Source organism: Ovis canadensis, chromosome 26 (genome assembly GCF_042477335.2).
Source record: "Ovis canadensis isolate MfBH-ARS-UI-01 breed Bighorn chromosome 26, ARS-UI_OviCan_v2, whole genome shotgun sequence".
NCBI lineage: Eukaryota > Metazoa > Chordata > Mammalia > Artiodactyla > Bovidae > Ovis > Ovis canadensis.
In genome coordinates, this window is record NC_091270.1 from 42,312,984 (window position 1) to 42,338,907 (window position 25,924).

General features: G+C 40.8%; 1 protein-coding gene across 1 annotated transcript; it reads right to left on the bottom strand.

Annotated features, from left to right (window-relative positions):
- Positions 1–216: 216 nt before the first annotated feature.
- On the bottom strand, positions 217–24,137 carry PPP2CB (protein phosphatase 2 catalytic subunit beta). Its single transcript, XM_069573365.1, has 7 exons — positions 24,029–24,137; positions 11,358–11,567; positions 9,616–9,789; positions 7,625–7,714; positions 7,347–7,508; positions 5,549–5,667; positions 217–1,022 (listed from the first exon to the last, which is right to left on the bottom strand). Exons 1-7 carry the CDS (start codon positions 24,128–24,130, stop codon positions 950–952), a joined length of 930 nt encoding a protein of 309 aa, XP_069429466.1. The 5' UTR covers positions 24,131–24,137; the 3' UTR covers positions 217–949.
- Between the last annotated feature and the right edge of the window lie 1,787 nt (positions 24,138–25,924).

The following is a 25,924-nucleotide window of genomic DNA, read 5'->3' on the forward strand; positions in this document are numbered from 1 at the left end:
AAGCTAAAATCCTACATAGCTTATGGCCAAAAAACCAAAACATAAAACAGAAACAATATTGTAACAAATTCAATAAAGACTTAAAAAATATCTGCATAATACAAATTACCTAATGAGATGATGTTTACAAATAATAATCTTTTATGGCCTAAAAGTTATCAGGTACTATCAAAATTTTTTTCTTCTGAAAATAAGTTCTATACAAAGAAGACCACATTTAAAGTACCTCAACACAACTATTTATTACAGGTCAGAGACCTATGAAATTTCAAGCAGGTAAAATGTTCGCTTAAAGTGTACCACAGTAACTCAACATGTTTTTGTTTAAAACAGAAAGTTTATTTGCTCAGTACACCAAGTAGAATGCAAGCACTATCATGACAAATATACAGAAATATGCAGATCAACATAAAACAGTAATTTATTTTTAAAGAAGGGAAATCTCTTTAAATGTTATGACAACGTACTCCCAAGAATCCTTTTTTCAGTTAATTATACATTTCAATAAAATAAATGGTAATGAATTAAGTGGAAGTTAGCTTGTGAATTTTTCTTAAAAATAAAAATCCAACCCTATTAATCCATGCCAGTTAAACACTCTCAACTAAAATTTCCCAGTAAGTGCAAGAGATGGAGTTAGTTACCTTTTTTGCTTGAACAGTCCCAAGGAAAATGGTTACTACAAATACAGCAGGCAAACTGTTAAGACCGATCGATCTAGAACATAGTGTTGAACTAATTTCAGTCTCAAATTGTGCTGAACGCTCATCATTAGTACGGCACATTTTGGTCCATGATGTGGTTTAATGCCAAGACAGATCCCAATTTGTTACAGAAACACATAGATTACTGTTGCTTTTTTTTGTTGTTTTGTTTATATATATATTTTATATATATATAAAAGCCAGATATACTTCCACATACAAAGGCGGGTTTTCCCAAGAGAGATTTACAGGAAGTAGTCTGGGGTGCGCCGGGTCACATGAGGCTCTCCACGACGAGGTGCTGGGTCAAACTGAAGGCTATAAATGGCAAAAAAAAGAGAGAGAGAAAGCAATTGGTTACAGGTTTTGACTTTGCAGGCAAACAAATCAATTAAGAACAGACATTGAGGCAGAAAGAGCAGTGCTCATCTCTCGCCTTCTCTGTTATGACCCTGGGTAAGTCACCACAAGTGTTCTCTTCCATAAAACCAGCTGAGCTACAGTGAAGATTTAAGCTAAGAAGCTGTCTGGCTCACATCTGACATAAGACGTCTGTAATACTACATTCAGTTGAATGGAAGCAATGAGAGCAGACATGCTTGTTTTAGATTTTAAGGGAAAAGCATTCAGTCTTTCACTATTAAGAATGATGAATTTAGCTGTGGGGGTTTTGTAGATGACCTTTATCAGGATGAGAAAGTTCCCTTCTTTGACTAGGTGAGCACAGCTGACCCTTGAAAGAGGTGGGGGTTGGGTCCCGACCCTCTGCAGTTGAAAATCCGAGTATAACTTATAGCCAAGCCCTCTGTATATGTGGTTCCTACCTGTGGTTCCAAGGATCCTGTAATACTAGAGTACTAAAACAGGAAACCACATATAAGTGGACTCATGCAGTTCAAATCTGTGTCGTTCAGGGGTCAACTGCATTTTTATTGTGAAAGGGTGCTGGATTTTGACAAATGGCTTTTTCTGGCCTTACTGAGAAGATCATGTGGTTTCTGCCCTTTATTAATATGGTTTATTATAAGAACTTGGAGAAGGCACTGGCAACCCACTCCAGAACTCTTGCCTGGAAACTCCCATGGACGGAGGAGCTTGGTAGGCTGCAGTCCGTGGGGTCGCTAAGAGTCGGACACGACTGAGCAACTTTCCTTTCACTTTCATGCATTGGAGAAAGAAATGGCAACCCACTCCAGTGTTCTTGCCTGGAGAATCCAAGGGACGGAGGAGCCTGATGGGCTGCCGTCTATGGGGTCGCACAGTCAGACATAACTGAAGCAACTTAGCAGCAGCAGCGGCATTGTAAAAACTGATTTTCCTATTTTGAACCAACTTTGCATTCCTAGGATACATCCCACTCGGTCAGTGTATAATCCTTTTTATATACTGTTGGACTTGGGTTACTATTTTGTTGCAAATTTTTGCATCTATATATGCATAAAGACTATAGTCGGTAGTTTTCTTAAAATGTCTTTGATTTTGGTATTAGGGAAATATCTTTAAAGAATGGGTGGGGAAGTAATCCTTCCTCTTCTGTTTTTTTGGAGGTGTCTGTGCAGGCTTGGTGCTAATTTCTTTAATCATCTGGTCAATTCACAACTGAAGCCAACTGGGCTTGGGCTTTTCTTAGTAGGAAGTCCTAAAATTATTAATTCAATTTCTTCACTTGCTTCAAGTTTATTGAAGTTTTCTACTTCTGAGTCAGTCTTGGTAGTTTTTCTTTTTGTCTTTCTAGGAATTCATCCATTTTATCCTAGTTACCTAATTTGCCCCCACAGAGTTATTCCTTGTATTCCCTTACAATTCTTTTTATTTCAGTAAGGCTTGTGTAGATTTTGCTAATATTGGGTTGTCACTCTTTTTTTTTTTTGGCCAATCTACTTAAGGCTTTTCAATTCTATCAATAAGAAATGTTTGGTTTCACTGGTTTTCACTATTTTTCTATTAATTTTATTTCCACCACTAACTTTCTTTCCTTCCATATGCTTGCAATAACTTTAACTTGCTCTTCTTTTTCTAGGTCCGTAAGATGTAAAGAGGTTATGGAGGCTGGATTCAGAGATGAGGGTACCAGCATGAGTGAGTTCTGGTGAAAGCCCTCTTCCGGGTTACAGACTGTCAACTTCTAATTCTACCTGATTCTAATATAGGCATTTACTACCATAAATTTCTCTGAAAATACTGCTTTCACTGGGATATCCCATAAGTTTTGGTACCCTGTGTTTTCATTTTCACTCATCTCATTTTCTTTTTGACTACCTGAAAGGTTATTTAGGAGTGTCTTAATTTCTACCTATTTATATATTTTCCTAGTTTTTCTTTTGTTATTGATTTCTAATTTCATCCAACCATGTTTGGAGAATATGTATTTTTTATGATCCCATTCTTCTTAAATTTACTGAGGCTTGGCTTATAGCCAAGCACACGGTCAGTACTGGACAATGTTCTAGGTGTGTTTGAGAAGACTGTTCTGCTGTTGCCGGGTGGAGAGTTCTGTAGATGTGAGGTAAAATGTTTCTCAAGTCCTCTATTTTCTTGCTGGTCTTCTGTGTACTTCTGTTATTTCCAAGTGGCATAATGAAGTCTCCAGCGATTGTTGTTGAATTGTCTGTTTCTTTCTCAGTTCTGTTCGTTTTTGCTCCATGTATTTCAAGGCTCCACTATTAAGTGCATATCTTTGTGATATATTTCCCTAATAGTCAGACTCTTGATCACTGTGAAATACACTTCTTCATGTCTAGTAACAATTTTTGTTTTGAAATCTATTTGGTCTGATATTAGCATATCCAGTTCAGCACTTCTGCGGTTCCTATTTGCATAGCATATCTTTTCTCATCATGCTTCTTTTAACCTATTCATGTTTTTGAATATAAATTATATTTTCTATAGACATTATAAAGCTAGAGATTTAAAAACAAAAACACCAGCTTGATAATTTCTGCCCTTTGATAGCATTGTGTTGATGACTCATTCGGTGCTATGGATATCAACTGGATTTATACCTGTCGTTTTCCTTTTTTAAATTATGCCTTTTGTTTCTTGGTTCCTGCTCTGTGTTCTCTGTAGTAAAATATTATTTTCTAACATACTATTTAAATTCCTTAATAACTGTACACATTTTTATTAGCAGTTGCTCTGGAACTTAGACTATACAACTTGCAAAATTCTACTTCAGATTTGTAAATTCTAGTGAATTAAGAGGTGTTCACTCCTAGATAGCATATAGCTCCTTTCCATTTCCACTTCCTTTTTTTTGCTACTGATCTTAGAGTATATATGTTACAAACCCCTAAATTATATATAATACTATATAATTACTATTTTACATACTCTTACAACCTTAAGCCGAGAGAGGAGAGTGAGTATATATTTATAGATTTTGTTAAGTATCTTTCTCATTTTTTCTTCATATACTTCCTTTAATTCAAATTTACCATCTGGTGGCCCTTACTTTAGTACAGCTTTGTTCCCCTCAACCTGTTCTGTGCTGTTACTGTCAAATCTACATTTCTGTACATTCCATTTCTTATAAGTTCAACTATACTATAAATACATTCATGCTGTGTCATGCAACTGATTTTTAAACTCATTAAGAAGGTACAATTACTATTTTCTGTGTGTAGCAGACTTACTGTCTGGTGTCCCTTGCTTTCAGCCTTAAGTGCTGAAAGTATATCTTGTATGGCAGGTCTGCTAGCACGCAATTCTCTCCATTTCTGTTTACCTGAGTATGCCCTTTCTGCATTCACTTTGAAGTTGTGCTGGCTATGACCTGGGTTATTTTATTTTTAGCACTTTAAGAAAGTTTCATTGCCTCTCTGAGGTGATGTCAGCTGATTACTCCATTGAGGTACTCTTTTGTAAGTCATTTTTCTCTGTCACCAGGATTTCTTCTTTTAGACTCTCAGCATTTTGACCCTGATGCGTCTGACTGCTCCTGTGTCCATACAGCCTAGTAACTGAGTACAGCCTTCTTTTCTCCCAGAGTTGACTGTGATGATCTCAGGAAAGCTCTTCTTCCCTTTACCTGGTTTTATCTGTTAAAGTTCTCCTTGCTTTCCGCTCTTGCTTATTGTTACTAATATTGTGGGAGCTATAGAGCCTTCTTTATTGGTCTCCACCATATTACCCATTGTCTTCCACACAATACTTAGGCTTGCAATTCTTGACCCTCTGTTCTAAGTAAGGTCAGTCACCTCAGGCAAAGGTGAGGAACTTTTTTCTGCATCTTTCTGAACAGAACTTTTATTTCACTGTTGAGAGATGCAGGCAGGTATGAAGGCCCACTTCTTACTGGCATCTCCTATTCTAGAGCAGGTGCTGGCAAGAACCAGGGACACAGCATTCTCTGCTCCTAACGTGCACAAATGGAATAAAGCCTCCACCCTAGGACCAGGTAGGGGAAAGGAGTCTCAGCCTGACTGACTGAACAGAACTGGACTGGGGAGGCTGAGATATGCTGGCATCTGCCTGTGTCGGGGGAGAAGCCCCATCTTCTTGGCCACACCTACGGAGTAGCTTCTGTACCAGGGATCTAGAAACAGGGGAGAGAACAAACACACTGTGACTCAAATTCCACAGACTCTGGTGTATGCTGAGAGTCAGCAGATCTTCTAGAATCAGTGTGTCTACATTTGCTGTATACATTTAGGACAAATCTCAAAAATAACAGTTTAATGTCACATTCTCTAGTCCAATGGTGGTTTCTGTTGGGGAGAGGGTTTGCTATGTTTCTTAGCCCACTAATCCAAAACCAGAAATCTTCTACCTCTAATTTTCATAATCTACATTATAGTTCTCCTTCTAAAAGTGATTTCATACAATTAAAATTTAAAGGTACTTACAAGGAATATTTCAAAGTGTCATCTAATTCCATGATAGCAGCCTGGTTTCCACAACGATAACAGTAATTGGGTGCACTGAAAATGGTAACCACATTCCGATCATGACACCAATTGTATCCCTGCAACATATAAAAAAAAAAACCCGACCCATCAAAATCAGTATTTCACCATAAAACTGTCATGCTGACAGAGGTAACCTTCGAAAACGTGAAGGCTGCAAGCGTTCTGTGTGCACCTGATGCGGTGCCCATCTTTTATACTAGACATCTGCACTGAGGCTCACCTGCAGACACAGGGTTCTGTTACTTAGGGCTCAGTACCTTTTTCTGCTTAATCGATGTTTGATATCAGGGCTAGGATGTGTATTCAGATTCCTCCCACAATGACAGAAGAGATCTCGATTCCTCCTCATAAATTATGTCAACTTTTGCTTTATGAATTTTGACTCTATTACTAGGTAAACTAAAATTTACAATTATTCCCTCCCGTAGAACCAGATCAGTTTTCATCAGAGAAGACTTTTTATTTATAAGTATCTAAAGCCTTGTTCATATTATTAGCTATATTTTGGATAATTATCTAATTGATATACTGATACACCATTTTCCATCCCTGTACTTCTGGTCTATGGTATCATTATGTTTTAGGTAAATTCCAAATAACAGATGAATTTTGATTATGTCTCCAATCTGAAGGTCTCAGCATTTTAGGGAAGTACAAATTTTCATCCATTCACATTTCTTATGATGACTGATAGAATTAGGTTTATCTTTACCACATGAATTCATGTTCTTTATTTACCATGCTGTTACCCTACCTGACTCTATTGGATTAGAGAAGTTTTCTCTAACATCCTGAAGCCACTCTCTACTGGTTTGGAAGGATTATATGCTATTTATATTCCTTTAGTGTTTAAAAAAATAGTTTAACATCATGGTAGAGAAATCTGGCAGGCACCACCTTAACTAAGTGATCCAAGTTAATGCCACCAGCAGTGGGCCGGATCTCATGACCTGCTATGATGTGCCGAGAAGGACACAAGCATCATATCATACTGTGATATGCCCGCCAAAAATGCTTGTCCTGAATCATAAGGAAACATCAGCCAAACCACAAACAAAGGCGATTTCTACAAAACAAAATGCTTGTAGTCTTTAAAAATGTCAAGATTATCCAAAACAAAGAAAATCTGAGGAATTATGTCCACATCAAAGGGGACTGAATACAGCATGAGCCTATATTAGACTTACACGCACAAATACAGTTAAATTTTGCTATAAAAAATTTAGCTATAAAAGGACATTGGTGAGATAAAAAAAATTTGAATAAAGTATTTAGATAATAGTACTTTCTCAATGAAAATTTCCAGACTGTGTTAAGTATACTGTGGTTATTTAGGAGAAAGTCCTTATTCTTACAAAATACACATGGAAATTTGGATGTAAAGGAGCATTTCACCTGCAACTAACACTGGAACAGTTCAAAAGTCAGGGGGAAGGGGAACAGGAAGAGAGAGACAGAATTATGATGCAAACATTAAAGTATACTCAAGGAATCTGAGTGTAGGATACAAAGAATTTTTTTGTTACTATTTTCGCAACTTTTCTCTAAGTCTTAAAGTGAGTTACAATTTTGCTCTGGTCAACAATATTTTCCTTACTTGCGAAAACTAGCCAAGTTTTTTCTCCTTTCCTTTAGGTAATGGGGAGGGATGTTTCTGACATTCTAAGTCATGGAGCCTTACTATCGAAACACTTATTGGAAGCAGAGATCATCATCCTATAGGAGAAGGACATACCTCCATTACAAGTTGGTGAGCGCGAGAAACCAGTGTGAGACCATTAGCATGGTTAAACGTTTCAGAAATATCTTGTCCAAATGTGTAGCCAGCACCACGTGGTGAAATACCCCACCCACCACGATCATCTGGGTCCGACCATAAGAGATCACACATTGGGCCCTGGCAAAGAAAATGGAGCACAAAGCATACATCATCAGCACTCATAGGTGACTAACCCAGGGTTACCACAATGTGGTTGTATCTTTCTTTTTCATTAAAACTAAGTTTAAGTTCACCTCATGTGGAACTTCTTGTAAACGATCCAGGGCTCGTATATGATCCAGTGTATCTATGGATGGAGAGAGGCCACCGTGGAGGCAGAATATCTGTTCAGGAATTTAAAAAGAAAATGAACTTGTTTTATTAAATGCTAAACATCAACCTTAGTAGCTTTTCTTTTCAAAATAATCTTTCATAATATTCAGTGGAAAAGTTTATAAAATACAATGAAAAAACCAGAAAACATTACCGGAGAAAGCAGTTAATATTTAAATATATTTCTTCTGTCTTTTTTCTTTATAATCCTAGGTATTTTATGTAGTGTGTTTCTGCTTTCTCTAGAATGCAACTTCTGTGCTTGTGACCACCCACCATTACCTTTTCTGTTGGTTACTGCTGACAGATAAAAATTTTTCTTACAGCAAAGATCCTACTGATGCCTGTTAATGATTCTAATATAACAGCCTGTCAGTTTTTTAAGAGTTTTCTGAGTACATAATCATATTGCCTTCAAATATATTTTTGTTATTTTCTTCTCAAATGTTTGGGCTTCCCTTGTGGCTCAGCTGGTAAAGAATCTGCCTGCAATGCACGAAACCTGGGTTTGATCCCTGGGATGGGAAGATCCCTGGAGAAGGGAGAGGCTACCCACTCCAGTATTCTGGCCTGGAGAATTCCATGGACTGTATAGTCCATGGGGGTCACAAAGAGTTGGAAACGACTGAGCGACTTTCACTTTCACTTCTCAACGTTTATACCTTTTAATTTTTTTTACTGCTCAGTCCATTGGCTAGACTTACAAAAACAAAACTGAAAAATAAAAGATTTGGTGGGAGGGAGGGGAGACAGTACTCCCAGGTCCAGCCTCCAGGGACTCTTAGTCAGAGATAATAAAGTTTTAGAGGACACGTTCCTCCTGATTTTGAAGAGGTTTCTGATGTCTTGCTGATAAGTATAGTGTTTTTTTTTCTCAATCCAATTAAAGCTATTTCACTCCTTAACTGAGCTTCAAAGACACAGCATTCAAATGGTTCTGGTCTGATTTTATCTTTCTGTGCTTGCCATGTCTGATGTTATATTGGGGCTATACTAGCTTTACAGAGTTTTAAGCTGTCCATCTTTTCCTAAGCTCTAAAACATGGAAATGTTGTATTTCTTAAAGGTTTGGTAGAAACTGCCTATAAAACTATCTAGATCTGGTTACTCTTCAGTTTTTTCTTAGCCTGGTAGTTATTTACATTGGTCTAAATTCTTCAAAGCAGTTTAATAATATTCTGCTATAATAAATTTCACCTATCTTTTCAAGTTTATTGAAGTAAAGCTATACCTGTGATATGCAAGTACCTCCATACTTATCAGTAATGCTTTATTTTTCAATCCCAGTGTTTTATGCAACCTCCTCCTCTTTTTCTGGATCAGTTTTTACTATTATGTTTCCCAAATAGAGTTTTCAAAACTTGCTTTTGGCTATATTCATCAACTCTGTATTTGTTGGTATCCATTTCTGCTTTTATTTTGAATTAACCCTTTAAATTTATTTACTGTTTCACTCTTTGAATTAAATGTTTATTTTACATTTCCTTTCTATTTTTCTACAGATAAAATGTGATTTATAAATAAATGCATTTCCCTGCACTGCATCCCTTACGACATCTAAAAGTTTCAGTTTGCACCATATTTCCACTTGGTCATCTGGAAATAATTTTTATCTTATGAATGTTAGTAGAAGACTGTGAAAGTTTCCAAGGAGGGCGATCTGTCCGATTACTTAGAATCAGACTGTCACTTAACACATGGTGTATAAATAGATGGATCAATAGATGGAAAGGGAAGCAGGAAGGTGAAGGAGGATGAAAAAAAGGATTTGCTGTCTCACATAAAACTTACCCAACGCCCTGTTCTGAAACTTAAAGACACAGAAAAGGCCAGGGAGATGCAGAAAGAATGTCACATAAACCTAGACCCTAAATTACTAATAAACATCTTTTATCCACCCCCACATACATACCTGTCCATCTACTAAAGCTGTAAGTGGCAGATAATCAAAGAGATCTGTAAAATATTTCCAAACATTGGCATTTCCATACTTTCGCAGACATTCATCGTAAAAGCCGTATACTTGGGTAATTTGTCGGCTTTCGTGGTTTCCTCTCAGTATTGTAATGCGTTCTGGATAACGCACCTGGAGGGAAAGGAAAAGGAACCCATGGTATATCTGGTAGCTACTAGTGTTAGTTAAGCACATTAACCTCTGACCCACTTTATTTAATGGCCAATACATTAAATGTTAATTCTTTTTCAGAATAAAAATCTGTCTTATTCATCACTAGGTCCCCTCTTGATTACTTTGAAATATTTTTTTATGGTCATCTTTCTTCATTACTATGTACTCGTACTCCCCTCGCTGGAATTCCTTATTTAACTGATAATTGTACCTGATTCTTTGTCTCTTAACACTTTTTTCATACTTAAATTATCATTAGTCTTTCCCAGTCTTTCCAGAACACTAAGACTTTTTAATGCTCAGTGGACACAGACCAGAGATCTGGACTTGAGATAAACTCTACACGCTTCCTCCTTTTTATTTCCCACAGGAAGAATGTATTTGCCAACAAAACACAAAAACAGGCCCTGAAAAATCTGGGCAAAATTTCAAATGTATTTATAGCTTCCTTTCCATGACAGAACATAGAGATGTACTTTATGGCATAATTTTTGGTTAGGAATGTGTCTGGTAAGAAGTATGAAAAAGCATCAGATTCTGTAAACCAAAAAGCTGCAGGTGCATAATTCATATATATTTACTAAGCAACCACTGTGTGTCCAACACTGAGCACAGAGTTCAAAGCCAGATGCCAGTTCCACAGAAATATAATACATGAATTCTGCTGGTTGGGGACTAATTTCACTTAAGGAAGGATGGGAAATAAATAAAACAAGGCAATAATCCACTATGTGACATAAATAAGGGATGTGAGAGCAAGTTTCATGATAGTCTAGAGAAAAAAGAGGAAAGCTAACATGGAGCTAGGACTTGAGCCACGTTGTGGCAGAGGGGTAAGAAATAAGAGAGACCAATCTTATGAAGAAATCAGATAAGGAAGTATTTGGAGACAGATAGCACATCTAAACTCTCTGATTTGAGGCAAAAAGTTTATGCTACCAACTCTGACCAGCAAATTCAGGCTAGACAGTACAGGATCAGTCAAGGAGTGCAAGCTTGATTCTAAAGGTAACACAAAATCACTGAAGAGTTGGGAACATTGAAGTAAGATGAAAGTTAAATGAGAGATTTAATCTGGCAGCATATGCAAGGTAGATTTGGAGAGGTCAGGTCTTGGAGAGAGAAATGTAGGTTACCACATTACTGTACTAATTAAAGCGACATGATGAAGATATGCATTAAACGACAGTAAAAATAGAAAAGACACAGAAACAACAGATTTCTCAAGGCAAGAATTTTAAAAATAGAGTATCAATTAACTATATATGTGGGATAAGTTGATTAAAAATGATTTTAAGACTTCAGCTACGGATTACAACCTATAGCAATAATTTACCAGAAGTAGGCAAGAGCAGTTTAATGCATAATTTTCATATCTTTCTCCCAAAAGATGTAAAATTAACTATTATTTTAAGGGGCTATAAAATGAATGGACCATAAACTAGAACATTACGATATGCAATGCCCACTCCGTCTTTTGCTGATTTAAAGCTTGGGAAAAAAAAAATGAATTTCATTAGTCATACCTTTAATGCCACAAGAAGAGTTACCGTCTCCACAGAATAATAACCTCTGTCTACATAGTCACCCATGAACAGATAGTTTGTATCTGGTGACTTCCCACCGATTCTGAAGAGCTCCATAAGATCATGGAATTGACCATGAACATCTCCACAGACGGTGACAGGACAACGGACCTCTTGTACATTTGATTCTTTTGTTAAAATTTCCTTAGCCTGTTAAAGAAATGAAATCAACAATTAAAAAAGAAGATTCTCTCACAAATCTGAAGGCATCATTTCTTGTCTATTTAAGAAAATCTGGAGGAAAAAAATCAACTGAAATGTGCACTATAAAATCATAAAACTAAAACCACAAGAAGAGACGACTGTACACGTTGTAGGATGGCTCGATACAAAAGAATTACAAGTGTTTTTGAGGATGTGGAGAAGCTGGGAACGTTCACAGTGTTGGTGGGAATCTAAAACGGTACACCTGCTGTGGAAAACAGTCTGGCAGGTCCTCCCAGTGCTACACACAGAACTACCGTGTCACCCAGCAATTCCATCCCTAGACAGAGACTCAAGAGGCGAAAACTGCAGCTGACACATGTTCATGGCAGCATTACGCACAATGGACAAAAAGCGGAAACCACCTCAAAGCCCACTAACTAATGAATAAATAATGGTATTATTTGTTCAATGGAGTATTATTCAATAATAAAAGCACTGAAAGACTGATTACACCCTGTTAACTTTGAAAACATACTAAGTGAAAGACAGTCACAAATGGTCATACTGGATGACTCCATTGATGTGAAATGTTTGGAACAGACAAACCTACAAAGATAGAACATCAGGGCTGCCTAGGTAGGGCTGAGGGGTAATAACTAAGGGGCAAGAGATTTCTTTTAGGGGTAATGAAAATATTCTAATAGGGCAGTGATGGATGCACATATTTACGAATGTACTAAAAGCCAGTGAAGTGAACACTCACAATCACTGACTTGCATAGAAATTTCACCTCAAAGCTGGTTTTTTTAAACGAACAATATTATTTATAGGTTACAAATATCAATATTAAAGAAAAAGTCACAATTATTCAAATTCTTTCACAAACACCTTACAGCAACTCATAGGACAATTTTCAACTTTATTTCAACTATTCTATATTTAATGACTCAAGTTACTGTTTGGAGGCCCTAAAGTACAGAATTTATATATAAACAGTGACAAATTAAATATATTGACTAAGTTCAAGTTCATGACACCTCACTTATCTAACAACTTTTCCTAATAAGAGCCCAGAATCAGAAAGTAAATGAAAAAATCCTCTGAAGTAATGAGCAGATATGGTAAAAGTATATGTACCAACTGAGACATGAGCTCCCTGCTGCACAGTCAGTCACTGGGATGGGGCAAGGAGGAGGGCAGAGCTGCTGCAAGGTGTAATTCCAATTAGCACTAAAGGGAATTTTAGAGATTATCAGGTATCTCCTAGGAAGTTTGACAAACGGCTCAGAAATGTCCAAGTTTACAAATGAAATGGCATTTTTATCAAGTTTAGTCCATAAAAATAGCTTCCTAATTTTGTTCAGGAAAAACAAATCAAACTGAGGAATATAAATTGGAGTTCAGTTGGACCTGATGTCTATTGGTTTTTTTTTTTTGGCTGTTCCCGCTCTTTGTGGTGCACAGGCTGAGTTACCCCAGGGCATGTGGGATCTTAGTTCCTCAACCAGGGATCAAACCCATGTCCCCTGCATTGGAAAGTGGTCAACCACTGGACCATGAAGGAAGTGCCTGGACCTGATGTCTTTTATTTATTATTATTGGGAAAAACCCTCAACATTCAGCTGATGGTTCCAAATCTAAACAGGAAATCTCCTTTACATACAAACACTATCTTCAGTACCTTATTTTAAACATGGAAATAAAAAGCACCAAAATGTAAATATTATCCAATTCAACTGTTCTTTTAAGGCCATATGGTTCTCTTAACCCAGCACAGGTTTTAAACAACTATGAAGATGAGTTAAGAGACATGATTCACAGTGTGTGTTTGCTTTACATTAACAGCAATACTTCCTGAGCTTTTATCTACATAGCGCTGAAGTACTTCATCAGGCCAGACAAATTTTTATCTTTATGGTACAGATCCCTCATGTTTCTAAATGATTTATAGCTCACACCCTTTATTGTAAAGTGCTCTTATTTTGCAATCACTCTGGGGTCCCTTCAAGCAAAGGGCGGGCTGGCTTGGCAGAAGTTACAGTTCACCTGTAGGCAGCTGGAATTCTCAATGTACAAACCCCTGTGTGTCAGGGGTCCCCAAAAGCGCCCCAGGTTTGCTAGTGATTCACAAAAGACGATCCAGAGAACTCAGCACACAGGTGTACTCACGGCTATGACTTACGACAGTAAAAACAGACACAGCACAATCAGCAAAAGGAAAAGGCGCAGAGGCATGGCCCCGAGCAAATCAAGGGCAGGCTTCAGGAGTCCTCTCCCGGCGGAGCTGCACAGACACACCTGACGCCTGTGTGCAACCTGCCCGTTACAGGGAAGCTCTTCAGCCTCGGAGCCCAGACGGGGAGCTGGTCCCTCTATGATGTACCAAAGTACTAGACGTCCAAAGAAAACCACATGTCCAACATAAATCACACTATTTGCATGAACAGTTTAGGCACAGTGAGCAATTCTCAACAGGGAATGGTGCGAAGCCTCCCCAAATCCAAGTTTCCAGACACCAACAAGAACCTTGACACCCAGCTTTTAAACAGACAGTGGTCTCGGGGCTGCTATGCCAGCTCTTTTCTGTACACTGTGTAACTCTGCACGTAATTCTCATGAATGTTTCTTTAATGCGACTTAGAACTCAAAGTTTGATTCTCTCTATGACTCTGATAGGGGCTTCCCTGGTGGATTAGTGGTAAAGAATCCTTCTGCCAATGCAGGAGACACAGGAGACTCAGATTCTATCCCTGTGTGGGGAAGATCCACTGGAGGAGGAAATGACAACCTGCTTCAGTATCCTTGGCTGGGAAATCCCATGAACAGAGGAGCCTAGCAAGCTACAATCCATGAGGGCGCAAAGATTTGGACATGACTGAACATGCATGAAGACTGATAGTTCGGTTCAGTTCAGTCACTCAGTCGTGTCCAACTCTTTGCGACCCCGTGGCCCGCAGCTCGGCAGGCTTCCCTGTCCATCACCAACTCCCGGAGCTTACTCAAACTCATATCCACTGAGTCAGTGATGCCATCCAACCATCTCATTCTCTGTTGTCCCTTCTCCTGCCTTCAGTCTTTCCCAGCATCAGGGTCTTTTCAAATGAGTCAGCTCTTCGCATCAGGTGGCCAAAGTATTGGAGTTTCAGATTCAACATCAGTCCTTCCAATGAACACTCAGGACTGATCACCTTTAGGATGGACTGGTTGGATCTCCTTGCAGTCCAAGGGACTCTCAAGAGTCTTCTCCAACACCACAGTTCAAAAGCATCCATTCTTCAGAACTCAGCTTTCTTTATAGTACAACTCTCACATCCATACATGACTACTGGAAAAACCACAGCTTTGACTAGCTGGACCTTTGTTGGCAAAGTCACGTCTCTGCTTGTAGGCTATCTAGGTTGGTCATAACTTTTCTCCCAAGGAGTAAGCGTCTTTTCATTTCATGGCTGCAGTCAACATCTGCAGTGACTTTGGAGCCCCCCCCCCAATAAAGTCTGACACTGTTTCCACTGTTCCCCCATCTATTTGCCATAAAGTGATGGGACCAGATGACATGATCTTAGTTTTCTGAATGTTGAGCTTTAAGCCAACTTTTTCACTCTCCTCTTTCATCAAGAGGCTCTTTAATTCTTCTTCACTTTCTGCCATAAGGGTGGTGTCATCTGCATATCTAAGGTTATTGATAGTTCTCCCAGCAGTCTTGATTCCAGCTTGTGCTTCATCCAGTCCAGCATTTCTCATCATGTACTCTGCATATAAGTTAAATAAGCAGGGGGACAATATATAGCCTTGCTGCTGCTGCTGCTAAATCGCTTCAGTCATGTCTGACTCTGTGCGACCCCATAGACGGCAGCCCACCAGGCTCCCCCATCCCTGGGATTCTCTAGGCAAGAATACCGGAGTGGGTTGCCATTTCCTTCTCCAATGCACGAAAGTGAAAAGTCAAAGTGAAGTCGCTCAGTCGTGTCCGACTCTTCGTGACCCCGTGGATTGCAGCCTACCAGGCTCCTCCGTCCATGGGATTTTCCAGGCAAGAGTACTGGAGTGGGGTGCCATTGCCTTCTCCAATTGATGTACTCCTTTCCTGATTTGGAACCAGTCTGTTGTTCCATTTCTTCCCTGTTCCTTCTCGACTTGCACACAGATTTCTCAGGAGGCAGGTAAGGTGGTTTGGTATTCCCATCTCTTGAAGAAGTTTCCATAGTTTGTTGTGAGCCACATAGTCAAAGGCTTCAGCACAGTCAATAAAGCAGAAATGGATGTTTTTCTGGAACTCTTGCTTTTTCGATGATCCAACAGATGTTGGCCATTTGATCTCTGGTTCCTCTGCCTTTTCTAAATTCAGCTTCACCATCTGGAAGTTCACAGTTCAGGTACTGTTGAAGCCTGGCTTGGAGAATTTTGAGCATTACTTTGCTAGCGTGTGAAAGTGCAAGTGAAGTCGCTCAGTCATGTCCAACTCTTTGCAAGCCCATGGACTGTAGCCTACCAGGCTGCCCTGTCCATGGGATTTTCTAGGCAATAGTACTGGAGTGGATTGCCATTTCCTTCTCCAGGGGATCTTCCCGACCCAGGGATTGAACCTGGGTCTCCCACATTGTAGACAGATGCTTAACCGTCTGAGCCACCAGGCAAGTCCTTTGCTAGCATGTGAGATGACTGCAACTGTGCGCTAGTTGGAGCATTCTTTGGCATTGCCTTTCTTTGGGACTGGAATGAATACTGACCTTTTCCAGTCCTGTAGCCACTGCTGAGTTTTCCAAATTTGCTGACACTTTAGAGTGCAGCACTTTCACAGCATCATCTTTTAGGATTTGAAATAGCTCAACTGGAATCCCATCACCTCCACTAGCTTTGTTCATAGTGATGCTTCCTAAGGCCCACCTGCCTTCCACTCCAGGATGTCTGGCTCTAGGTGAGTGATCACACCATCGTGATTATCTGGGTCATAAAGATCTTTTTTTGTACAGTTCTTCTGTGTATTCTTGCCAGCTCTTCTTAATATCTTCTGCTTCTGTTAGGTCCATACCATTTCTGTCTTTTATCGAGCCCATCTTTGCATGAAATGTTCCCTTGGTATCTCTAATTTTCTTGAGGAGATCTCTAGTCTTTCCCATTCTATTGTTTTCTTCTATTTCTTTGCACTGATCGCTGAGGAAGGCTTTCTTATCTCTCCTTGCTATTCCTTGGAACTCTGCATTCAAATGGGTATATCTTTCCTTTTCTCCTTTGCCTTTCACTTCTCTTCTTTTCATAGCTATTTGTAAGGCCTCCTCAGACAACCATTTTGCCTTTTGGCATTTCTTTTTCTTGCGGATGATCTTGATCATTTCATCAGGTTTGACCTATATCAAATCCCTTATGATTATACAGTGGAAGTGACAAATAGATTCAAGGGATTAGATATGATAGAGTGCCTGAAGAACTATGGACGAAGGTTTGTGACACTGTACAGGTGACAGAGATCAAGAACATCCCCAAGACTCTGCTAAGACCTAGTTAAAACTGTCAAGTTCAGGACCGTGGTGATGGAAAATGCCACTTGGCCCAGATGCATCCAGGCAGACAGCTGTTATTACTGCATGCACTGCTATATTCCTACCCATTCAAACTTGTTTTCTCACCCACTTAAAACATTCTTTCTTTTGCTGTCAAGTCAAATCTACGAACAGAACTGAAAAAATAAGTTTGGAAATGACATTCACATATAATTCTTTATTTTTACTCTACCCATGTTTTAAGAATACAGAAAATAGAAATGTCAAGTCTCCCCAGCCCCTCAACAGGTGACACGCTATTGACATCTCTATTTCTGTGCGGGTGCCCATCACTGGAGCCAAAATACCACAAAGCTACTGAATTTGGTTTTGGGATAGCCAGCATACAAATTCCTTTCCCCTCTATTTACACATAAATCATCTGCTATTAAAAAGTGATTACCTCTTACTCCTAGGCAAATTCATCTAAAGAAAGCCATAGAACAGAGTGATCTCTGAAAAAGATGAGATTAAATAAACTTCTAAATCCTATGAAAGTCACTCAGTCATGCCCGACTCTTTGCGACTCCAGGAACTATACAGTCCACAGAATTCTCCAGGCCAAAATACTGGAGTGGGTAGCCTTTCCCTTCTCCCTGGGATTGTCCCAACTCAGGGACTGAACCCAGGTTTCCTGCATTGCAGGTGGATTCTTTACCAGCTGAGCCACAAGGGAAGCCCTCTAAATCCTACAGGGCAAGGTTAATGTAAGCATGGTGGCCTGGCCTCCTGCAGTTACAAGGTTTCTTCCATAAATGAGAATTGACTTTTTTTTTTTTTAAAGGGAACAAACTTTTTCTTTCAGTTTGATGCCACTCAAGTGCCTATATACCAAGTAATATCAAGCTTGGAAACACAAGTAAGAAAAAAATCATATACTCTGTTAAAATTAAGGAAGAATGAGGCATGCATATGTACACAGAACAAGACACTGTGTGGTTAAAAAGGTTTTAGGATAACTGTGATCCCATTTTAATAAAAACAGCACACCACAAACATCGTTCCTAGCCCACAAAACACAGGCTTTTTGCACAGAGAGAATAAAAGCCTGGAAAACAACCTCAGGTTTGTCCCTGAGGTAGGGCGGTAATGGGAGGGGAAGGTGTGTTTAGCAGTGGAGCCCGCTGGTTTCCTTCCCTACATTTTTGAGATGCTTAAATTAAAAAAAAAAATGTGTTACTATTTCAATGGGCTTCCCTGATGGCTCAGATGTTAAAGAATCTGCCTGTAATGCAGGAGACCTGGGACTGATGCCTGGGTTGGGAAGATCCCTTGGAGGACAGTATGCAGCCCACCTCAGTATTCTTGCCTGGAGAACCCCCATGGACAGAAGAGCTTGGCGGGCTACAGTCCATGGAGTCACGAAGAGTTGGACACGACTGGGCGATTAAGCACTTTTTCAATCAGAAAAAGTAACTTTTTGAACTTTGAAACAAATTCTAATGGCAATAACCTAATTATGAAAACAACCGCATGCTATATTCATATAAGGGAATGTTATTCAGCCACAAAACATGATGTATCACATGATGACGCTGATATAAAGCATCTACAACAGGCAAATTCATAGAGACAGAAGTCCACCAGTGGCCGCCAGGGGATGGAGAAGGAAGAATGAGGAGTGACTGCTAGTGAGCACAAGGTTTATTTTCTGGAGTGACGAAAATGTCCTGCAATTATATGGTAGAGATAACCAGAAAACTAGGAATATACTAAAACCACTGAGTTGTACACTTTATAGGGCAAACGTTTATAGTATACGAATTGTATCTCAATTTAAACATACAAGGAAAGCCCAAACCTAAATGTGAAACACTGCTGTAGCTCTGAACTAGCCTTCTTGGAGAGATGACAGGGATCTTTTTTTTTTTTTTTTTTGGCAGCACACAGCATGCGGGATCCTGGCTCCCTGAGCAGGGATTCAGCTGGTATCCCCTGTGGTGAAAGCATGGCGTCCCAACCACTGGACTGCCAGGAAAGGACGACAGTGAATTTAATGCCATTTTTGTTAGAAAAACTAAGTCCAAGAAATACACATAGTTTATATAGTCTAAAATGCAGTGACTGTTTTGGTATTAATTTTAGCTTCAATTTATAGAATTTTGATTTCCTTTAATCAAAGATGACGCCATCCACCAAGTCCTTCTTAGCATTTGTCCTAAAAAAAAAATGAAGAAAAAAATCTCTGCAAGATTTTCAAAGCAGAATAAATGACATATGTTGCAAATAAAACTACTCCATGTGAAAGTAGTTTATAATTATCTTCATTTTATCTGTGAATATGATTTTACACATCCTATGGACATCTGAGAAATGATGAACTGATTTTTAAAAAGGCTGCTTTCTAGTCAGAAGCAGTAGTTCATGCTAGTCTAGTCTGGTTTAGTTTCTTTACCTGTCTGACATGAAGGATGGCTTAGATAAGCATGGAAAATGATTTGTTCAGTCGGTAATACTGGGTTTTAACCTCGTATTTCAGTGTAGTCATGCTATTTTTTGTTATAGTAAGAAAGAAACACGCTACTCTCTATCTCGATCACTGAATTAAAAGAATGACTTATTTGTATCCGGCCGTGTCAGGTCCTGGGTGTGGCACGGGAGCTCAGCAGCTGCAGCTCGTGGGCCGTTTTCGCTGTGGCATGTGCGATCTTAGCTCCCTGACCTGGAAGGCAGGTGCTTCCTCAACAGACCACCAGGGACGTTCTCTACATCACTGCCTTTTCAACTCTATCAATGGGCCACCAGAGCTGGCACCAATACTTGCTCAAGGGAAGTTAAAATGAAAGTAACAAGGCTTTTTGGCTGTTAACACCAATTTTAAGTACAAACTATTAAAGAAAACTACTCGAGAGCTTTTCTTGACTCAGAAAAATCATTTTTACCAGGACCTAATTTTCATTAAGATGGTTTTAGGCATTCATGAATTTACACATGCTATTTCACATCAGTGAAGTAATACCCTACAGAGAATTCTGCTTCTTTCAAGGCTGAGGCCAGGACCCAGGAACATATCCATTAGACCAATACATAATTTACATATGTATCTATACAAACCTCAAACTGTTTCTAAGTAGCCACTGTATAATCAGCATAAAGCTCTGCTGGCACACACATGGGCTAAAATTTCCCTCCCTGCTTAGAATATCATCACCAAGGTTCTACAGCATAAAATAAAGTTTATCAGGTCGAACAGCCTAAAAATGTCTCCTCCTGAGACTCTACCAAACGTTAAATATAGTTCTAGTCACAGAATGTCCTCAGCTGTGCCAGGCTGGCTCTCCAGGCACCCTATCTTTACACATCACGGTGCACACCGTGCACAAACGCAGAAGCAACCACTCTACACACTAAGGGGGCAAAACGTGCCACTGGCCCCAAAGTTCCACTGCTCGTTTTTTTTTTAATTAAAAAATTTTAAATTTAATTTTTGGCTGTGCTGGGGTCTTCGCTGCTTCACATGGGCTTCCCCTTGTTGTGGAGCAGGGGCCCTAGAGCATGCAGGCGTCAGTGGTTGCAGCACGTGGGTTCGGAAGTGCGAACGGGCTTAGTCGCTCCGTGGCGTGTGGGACCCGGATCAGGGACCGACGCTGTGTCCCCTGCACTGCAAGGTGGAGTCTTAACCACTGGACCACCAGGGAAGCCCCTGGACTGCTAATTTAAGTTCATGTTAAGAGCTGGTCATCTTCTTGGAAGACATGTCTCAACTATTTTATGCAAACAGTTTTTCTCTAGACAGAAACTAAACTTGAAGGCCAGACATACCATATCACTCATACCCATACATATTTTTTAATCAATAGTTATTCTCCAATCGGCATTTGGATGGATTTTATTTTGCCACTACCTCGAAACAGGGCTATTTCCCGGTACCACTCTGGTCTTTAATTTCAGCTGATTTCTTTGTGATTCAGGCAATCTGGGTTAGAACAGAAATTTAATTTTGAGGGAGAAATCACCATCCTGTGATGTAACTTTCTATAGAGTAATATTTCTAATAGACTCTCAAAAAATCATGTTATTAAAAAAACTAAAATCTAGTCACAAAAAACTAAACAAAAAGGTGATTTTTATAGTTTTAAAACATTAGGCTTTTCATTTTCTCTTATATTCTTTCTTTATGCCTGCCATTCTTGACCTGGAAGGGGAGAACATATATTAAGTAGACCAAGTGAGGAACTACTACTAATCCCAGCAGTTTGTGCTTCAGGTAACAGGGACCACAAGAAATAACGAAACTATTTTTCAGAGTTCTAGAGCCACTAGATGGAAAACCTCTCTTGAAGTACATTCTGCAAAGAGAAGTCATATCGACAAATCCACTTATTTTGCAGATTCTTCCAAAAGAAAACAGGATGACACTTAAAAGCAGATAGAACAGCTGGGTTTTTTTTTTTGTCTTTCACTTGTTTTGTTTTTTTGTTTTCTTCATTTAGTATCTACTGCAAATTTCTTGTTAGGACTTCGCTCCAGTGGAGTCTTAATACAACTGCCTCGGGAGGTCAGCAAACCAGGAGGTCAGTGATCACCCCAGCCTTAGCGATAAGGAGTAGGAGGGGCAGGGCTGCGCAGCCATCAAGCTGTGGAGCCAGGGTCTGAATGCAGGCTGGCCATTATAAACAAATGCTGCACTCAGCAGGAAAAAGGAGGGCAGAGGTAGGGAAGTAAAATGGAGCTGTAAGGTTAGATGACAGAAAATCAACACCACAAAGGTTTGCCACAGCTGCTGGCAAGGGGCTCCACACTAAGCACCGCTGAGAAGGGTAGGGGCCGCGGGGGGCACGCCACTCTGCTCCAGCCCTCCACATCCCTGGCAAAAGCAGAGGATAAAGATAAATGACATAGCACTGCCACTTAAAAATTCTGTTTGGTGGAAAAGTACAAATATTCAGAGAAAAAAGTAGGTAACATATAAGCTTAAATATACCTCAAAGAAACTAGGGACTGGCAGTTCAACTTATTTAGGAGCTGAAGTCAAAATAATCTCTCTGGACAAATTCAGAAAGCTTGCTCAGGTGATGAAGGATCAAGTGTGATCGAGGAGGGGTGCAACATTCTTCTCCCGAAAGACGTCTTAAAATTATCAGACAGTCAGAGGGAAAAACTGATTCAACTACCAACTTTGCCCACCACTTAAAGTCTATGTCTACTAGTCACAGAGAGGTTAACTGACTCAGCTAATTTCAGAACTGGGTATTTCACCCGACAGTCAAGCCTGAGAGAGACAGCGATTTAAAACATCAATCTTAAAACGTGAAATTACAGGTTATCACACAAGAAAATTGAATGTAGCCAGAACCTGAAGCAGTCCATAAGCAATTTGTCTCAGAAACACAAATATACCACTTTTTGGTAGTTCTATTTACAGAAATACATCCTCCTGTATCAATACATAGCTATTTAGTAGACTCACAGACATAGAAAACAAACTAAGGGTTACCAAAAGGGGATGGGGAGGGGATAAATTAGCAGTTTGCGATTAACATATACACACTACTTTATGTAAAAGAAACAAGAACCTTCTGTATAGCACAGAGACCTATACCCAATGTCACGTAATAACCTATAATGAAAAAGAACCTGAAAAAGAATATTGTGTATTTATAGCTGAACAAGTTTGTTGAACACTTAAATGCAACATTATACTTAAAAAAAAAATTGTTAGTACATAAAAACCCAAAACAACGTTACACTTAATTTAAAAAATAAAACTCTATTTTAAACTTAGTATTAACTCTTCCATTCCTAAGACATTTAATTTTAAGGGTACTCTATAAATAATATTAATAAAATCTTTCCTTCAATGCCTTTCTGAAGCATCCTGCTTTCCAAACAAAATCAAGAAAGTCTTAGGGAGTATGGCTTAAAAATACATAACAATTCAAAAGCATTAAAGAATAAATAATTTTGTTACTCCTCCACGAGACCTTTTTACATAAAAATAGTCTAGGCTATAAAAGATGAATGAGAAAAAATGTAAAGTCCAAAATAATTCCAGTGATTAACAAAAAAATGGATACAGAATTCAGAAGATTGTCTACGATCACACAATCAAGAGCGACTGAAAACAGTAAACCACCTGCATATTTTATTACTTTTTGGAAATGAAAAAAAACCTTACATGTAACAGCAACAGAAATAACCTTCTGAAAAGTGCTACCCTTCAGGAGAAACACATACCCCACTTATCATTTCAGGTAAGCACTGTTGCCAAACTTAAGACTTGCCGTCTTGTTTCTGAAAAATCAAACATTTTTGCTTCCAAAGAGCCTCTCAACGTGAAGACCAGCCACCATCTGTCTCAACTAGAGTCAACTTCTATTTTAAAAAATCGCAGTCTGCCATCACACCCACCTCTCTACAAACAAATGCCTGACGCGTTACCAAGTATTAGCGATGTTTGAAGGGCCGAGTCACCTGAGCAAAAGCCTCTGTTTATTATTACCACGCGCGTTGATAATTCACAACACCCAGGCTCATTTCGGTGCACTTTCCATTACGAGGCTGCAGGAGATTAATCTGCTTGGCGGCTGAAGCTTCGGGATTGCCAGTCCGCCCGGGTTAATGCTGGGGTTGTCAGCAACCCTCACTAGAGCGCCGGTCACCCCACAATCACACTTGGGTGATGAATTCCAGGTGTCACGGAGCCCCCGCTCACCCATCCCAGACACCTTAGGTCTGGATCCGGGGCGGTGCGGGGGGGAGGGGGGGTCCGGGCCTAACCAAGGGCTGTGTCCCGAGAGGGGTCCTGGAAAGGCCCGGCCCCGCCCAGGGGCTGAAGCCGAGCAAGAGACGCAGCTCCGCCTGGACCCGGTGCCGGGATGAAGGCGGGCGGGCGGCCCGGGAGGGGAAAGACGAGGGGTCCCCGCACCGCCCACCCCGCACCCAGCCGAGGCTCCCCGGCCGCACCTCGCCCCTCTTCTCGCTCACCTTTTCACACAGCGTCCGGACTTGGTTCTCGTTAAGCTGTTTACACTCATTCAGCTGCTCGACCCACTGGTCCAGGTCCTTAGTGAACGCCTTGTCGTCCATGGCGGCCCCCGCCCCTCCGCCGCCGCCTCCTCCCGCCCCCCGCGCGCCCCCGCCCCGGGCGCCGCTCCCCTAGCCCCCCGCCGCCGCCGCCGCCGCCGCCGCCCAGCTCCCGGCGGGGGAGGGAGGAGCCGGGCACTGCGGACCCCGCGCCCCGCCCAAGCCCCTCGGGCGGCTCCGAGCGCGCGGCCTCCGGGAGACCCCCGCCCGCCCCGGCCCGCCGGCCCGCGCGCCCCGAGAGTCGGTGAAGGCCGCGGGGACGTGCGGGGCTTCCGCGCAGCTGCCGCCGGAGGATGGGCACCCGCCGCCTGCCGCCCGCCAGCCGCTCTCGCCTCCCTGGCTCCTTCTCTCTCGCTCTTTCTCTCCCCTCCCTCCGGCTTTCCGTCATCGCCCGGGCATTTCCGCCGGGAAAAAAGGCGAGCGGGCGGCGCCGCCGGGCCCGGGACTCGAGAAGGCCTGCAGCGCCCCGTGTGGCGCGGCGGAGAAACAGGCCGACGGGCGCGCCGCTGTCTCGTTTTACCCTTTTGTATCGTACTTCTCCACTCGGGTCCAGACCAGTCTCTCCTCGCTTTTCCCTTTACGTCCTTTTCTCTGAGAATTTTTTTTTTCTTCTTCTTTTTTAGCGCTATGGAGAGAGAATTGGGAAGCTTGTGCTTCTCCTTGACCACATAGTCTCCCCAGAGTCTAGCACTGTCCCATAGCCGGCGTTCATTACCTATTAAACAGATACATACGTAAATTCTTCCATATCTTAGCTTTGTCATTAAGCAAGCTGTAGGGCACCGACATCTCGAATCCTCCCTTTAGGCATCAGAAAAACGAATCGATTACTCTGTGATTATCAATCAGTTGTCCCTTCCAGCTCCAGCATTCTTCACCACATTTATGCAGTGTTTACTGAGCTCTATTGATTTGTTCACTCAGCAAATGTTCATCGAGCAACTGCTAACTGCCAGATCCCCTGGAGAGCAGGTGGTCACCAACCATACTTCCTCTACTAGACAAGTGGCGGCAGGCAGCATCCTTTATCAGAAGGCAAGAGCCCCCTCTTGGCATCGCCAAACTCCTCGCTGTGTCCTTGGACAATGACCAGATTGCCCCCAGCCTCTGAGTCCTCATTTGTTGCAAAGGTGCGGTAAGGCCTGCCTTTTCAAGTTGTGAAGATTAAATTCTACAAGAGCTTATCCAATAGTACAGAATGGAACTCATGTTCCTTGCCTTACTATCCCTACTAGGCAACAGCTACCGAAAGGTTTTCTCCCCGGGGCAAAACGTTGAAGTTGCCTGGAGAAGGGAAAAGAAATTACACCGATTTGTTTTTTGGACGGTGGCAGAGGACAAATGTGTGAAAGACTGAGGTCTTTTCGGGAAGCTATAAATACTCCTAGCGTCGGAAGTCAGTCATATGGTGGGAAATATGGCTGGAAAGCTCCTGTTCTCAAGTGCCTTGTAAATAGCAGCAAAGCAGTTGAGGACAGAACGTGAAAAGATGGCGAAACAGTACTGAACAAACAGGATACCTGCCGTGATTCAGGAGATTTGCGGTCTCCGAGGAGGTTCGTCTATAAAGGTTGAAAGGTTGAGTTTCAGCTAAACCTGGCAAGCTCAGAATGAAATGAGAGTAAGAATAGTGTTTTTGGAGTTCCTAGAGAAGATGGATTGAGAATCAAAATATACCTTGAGGAGAGATGGGAAGGACAGATTGTGTTTAGGGAGGGAGGTCCTTCCTAAACAAATGTGTTTGAGATTAATGTGAGAGAATGTTCTTAAAGCTGAGAGTATGGAGCTGAGTTTGTG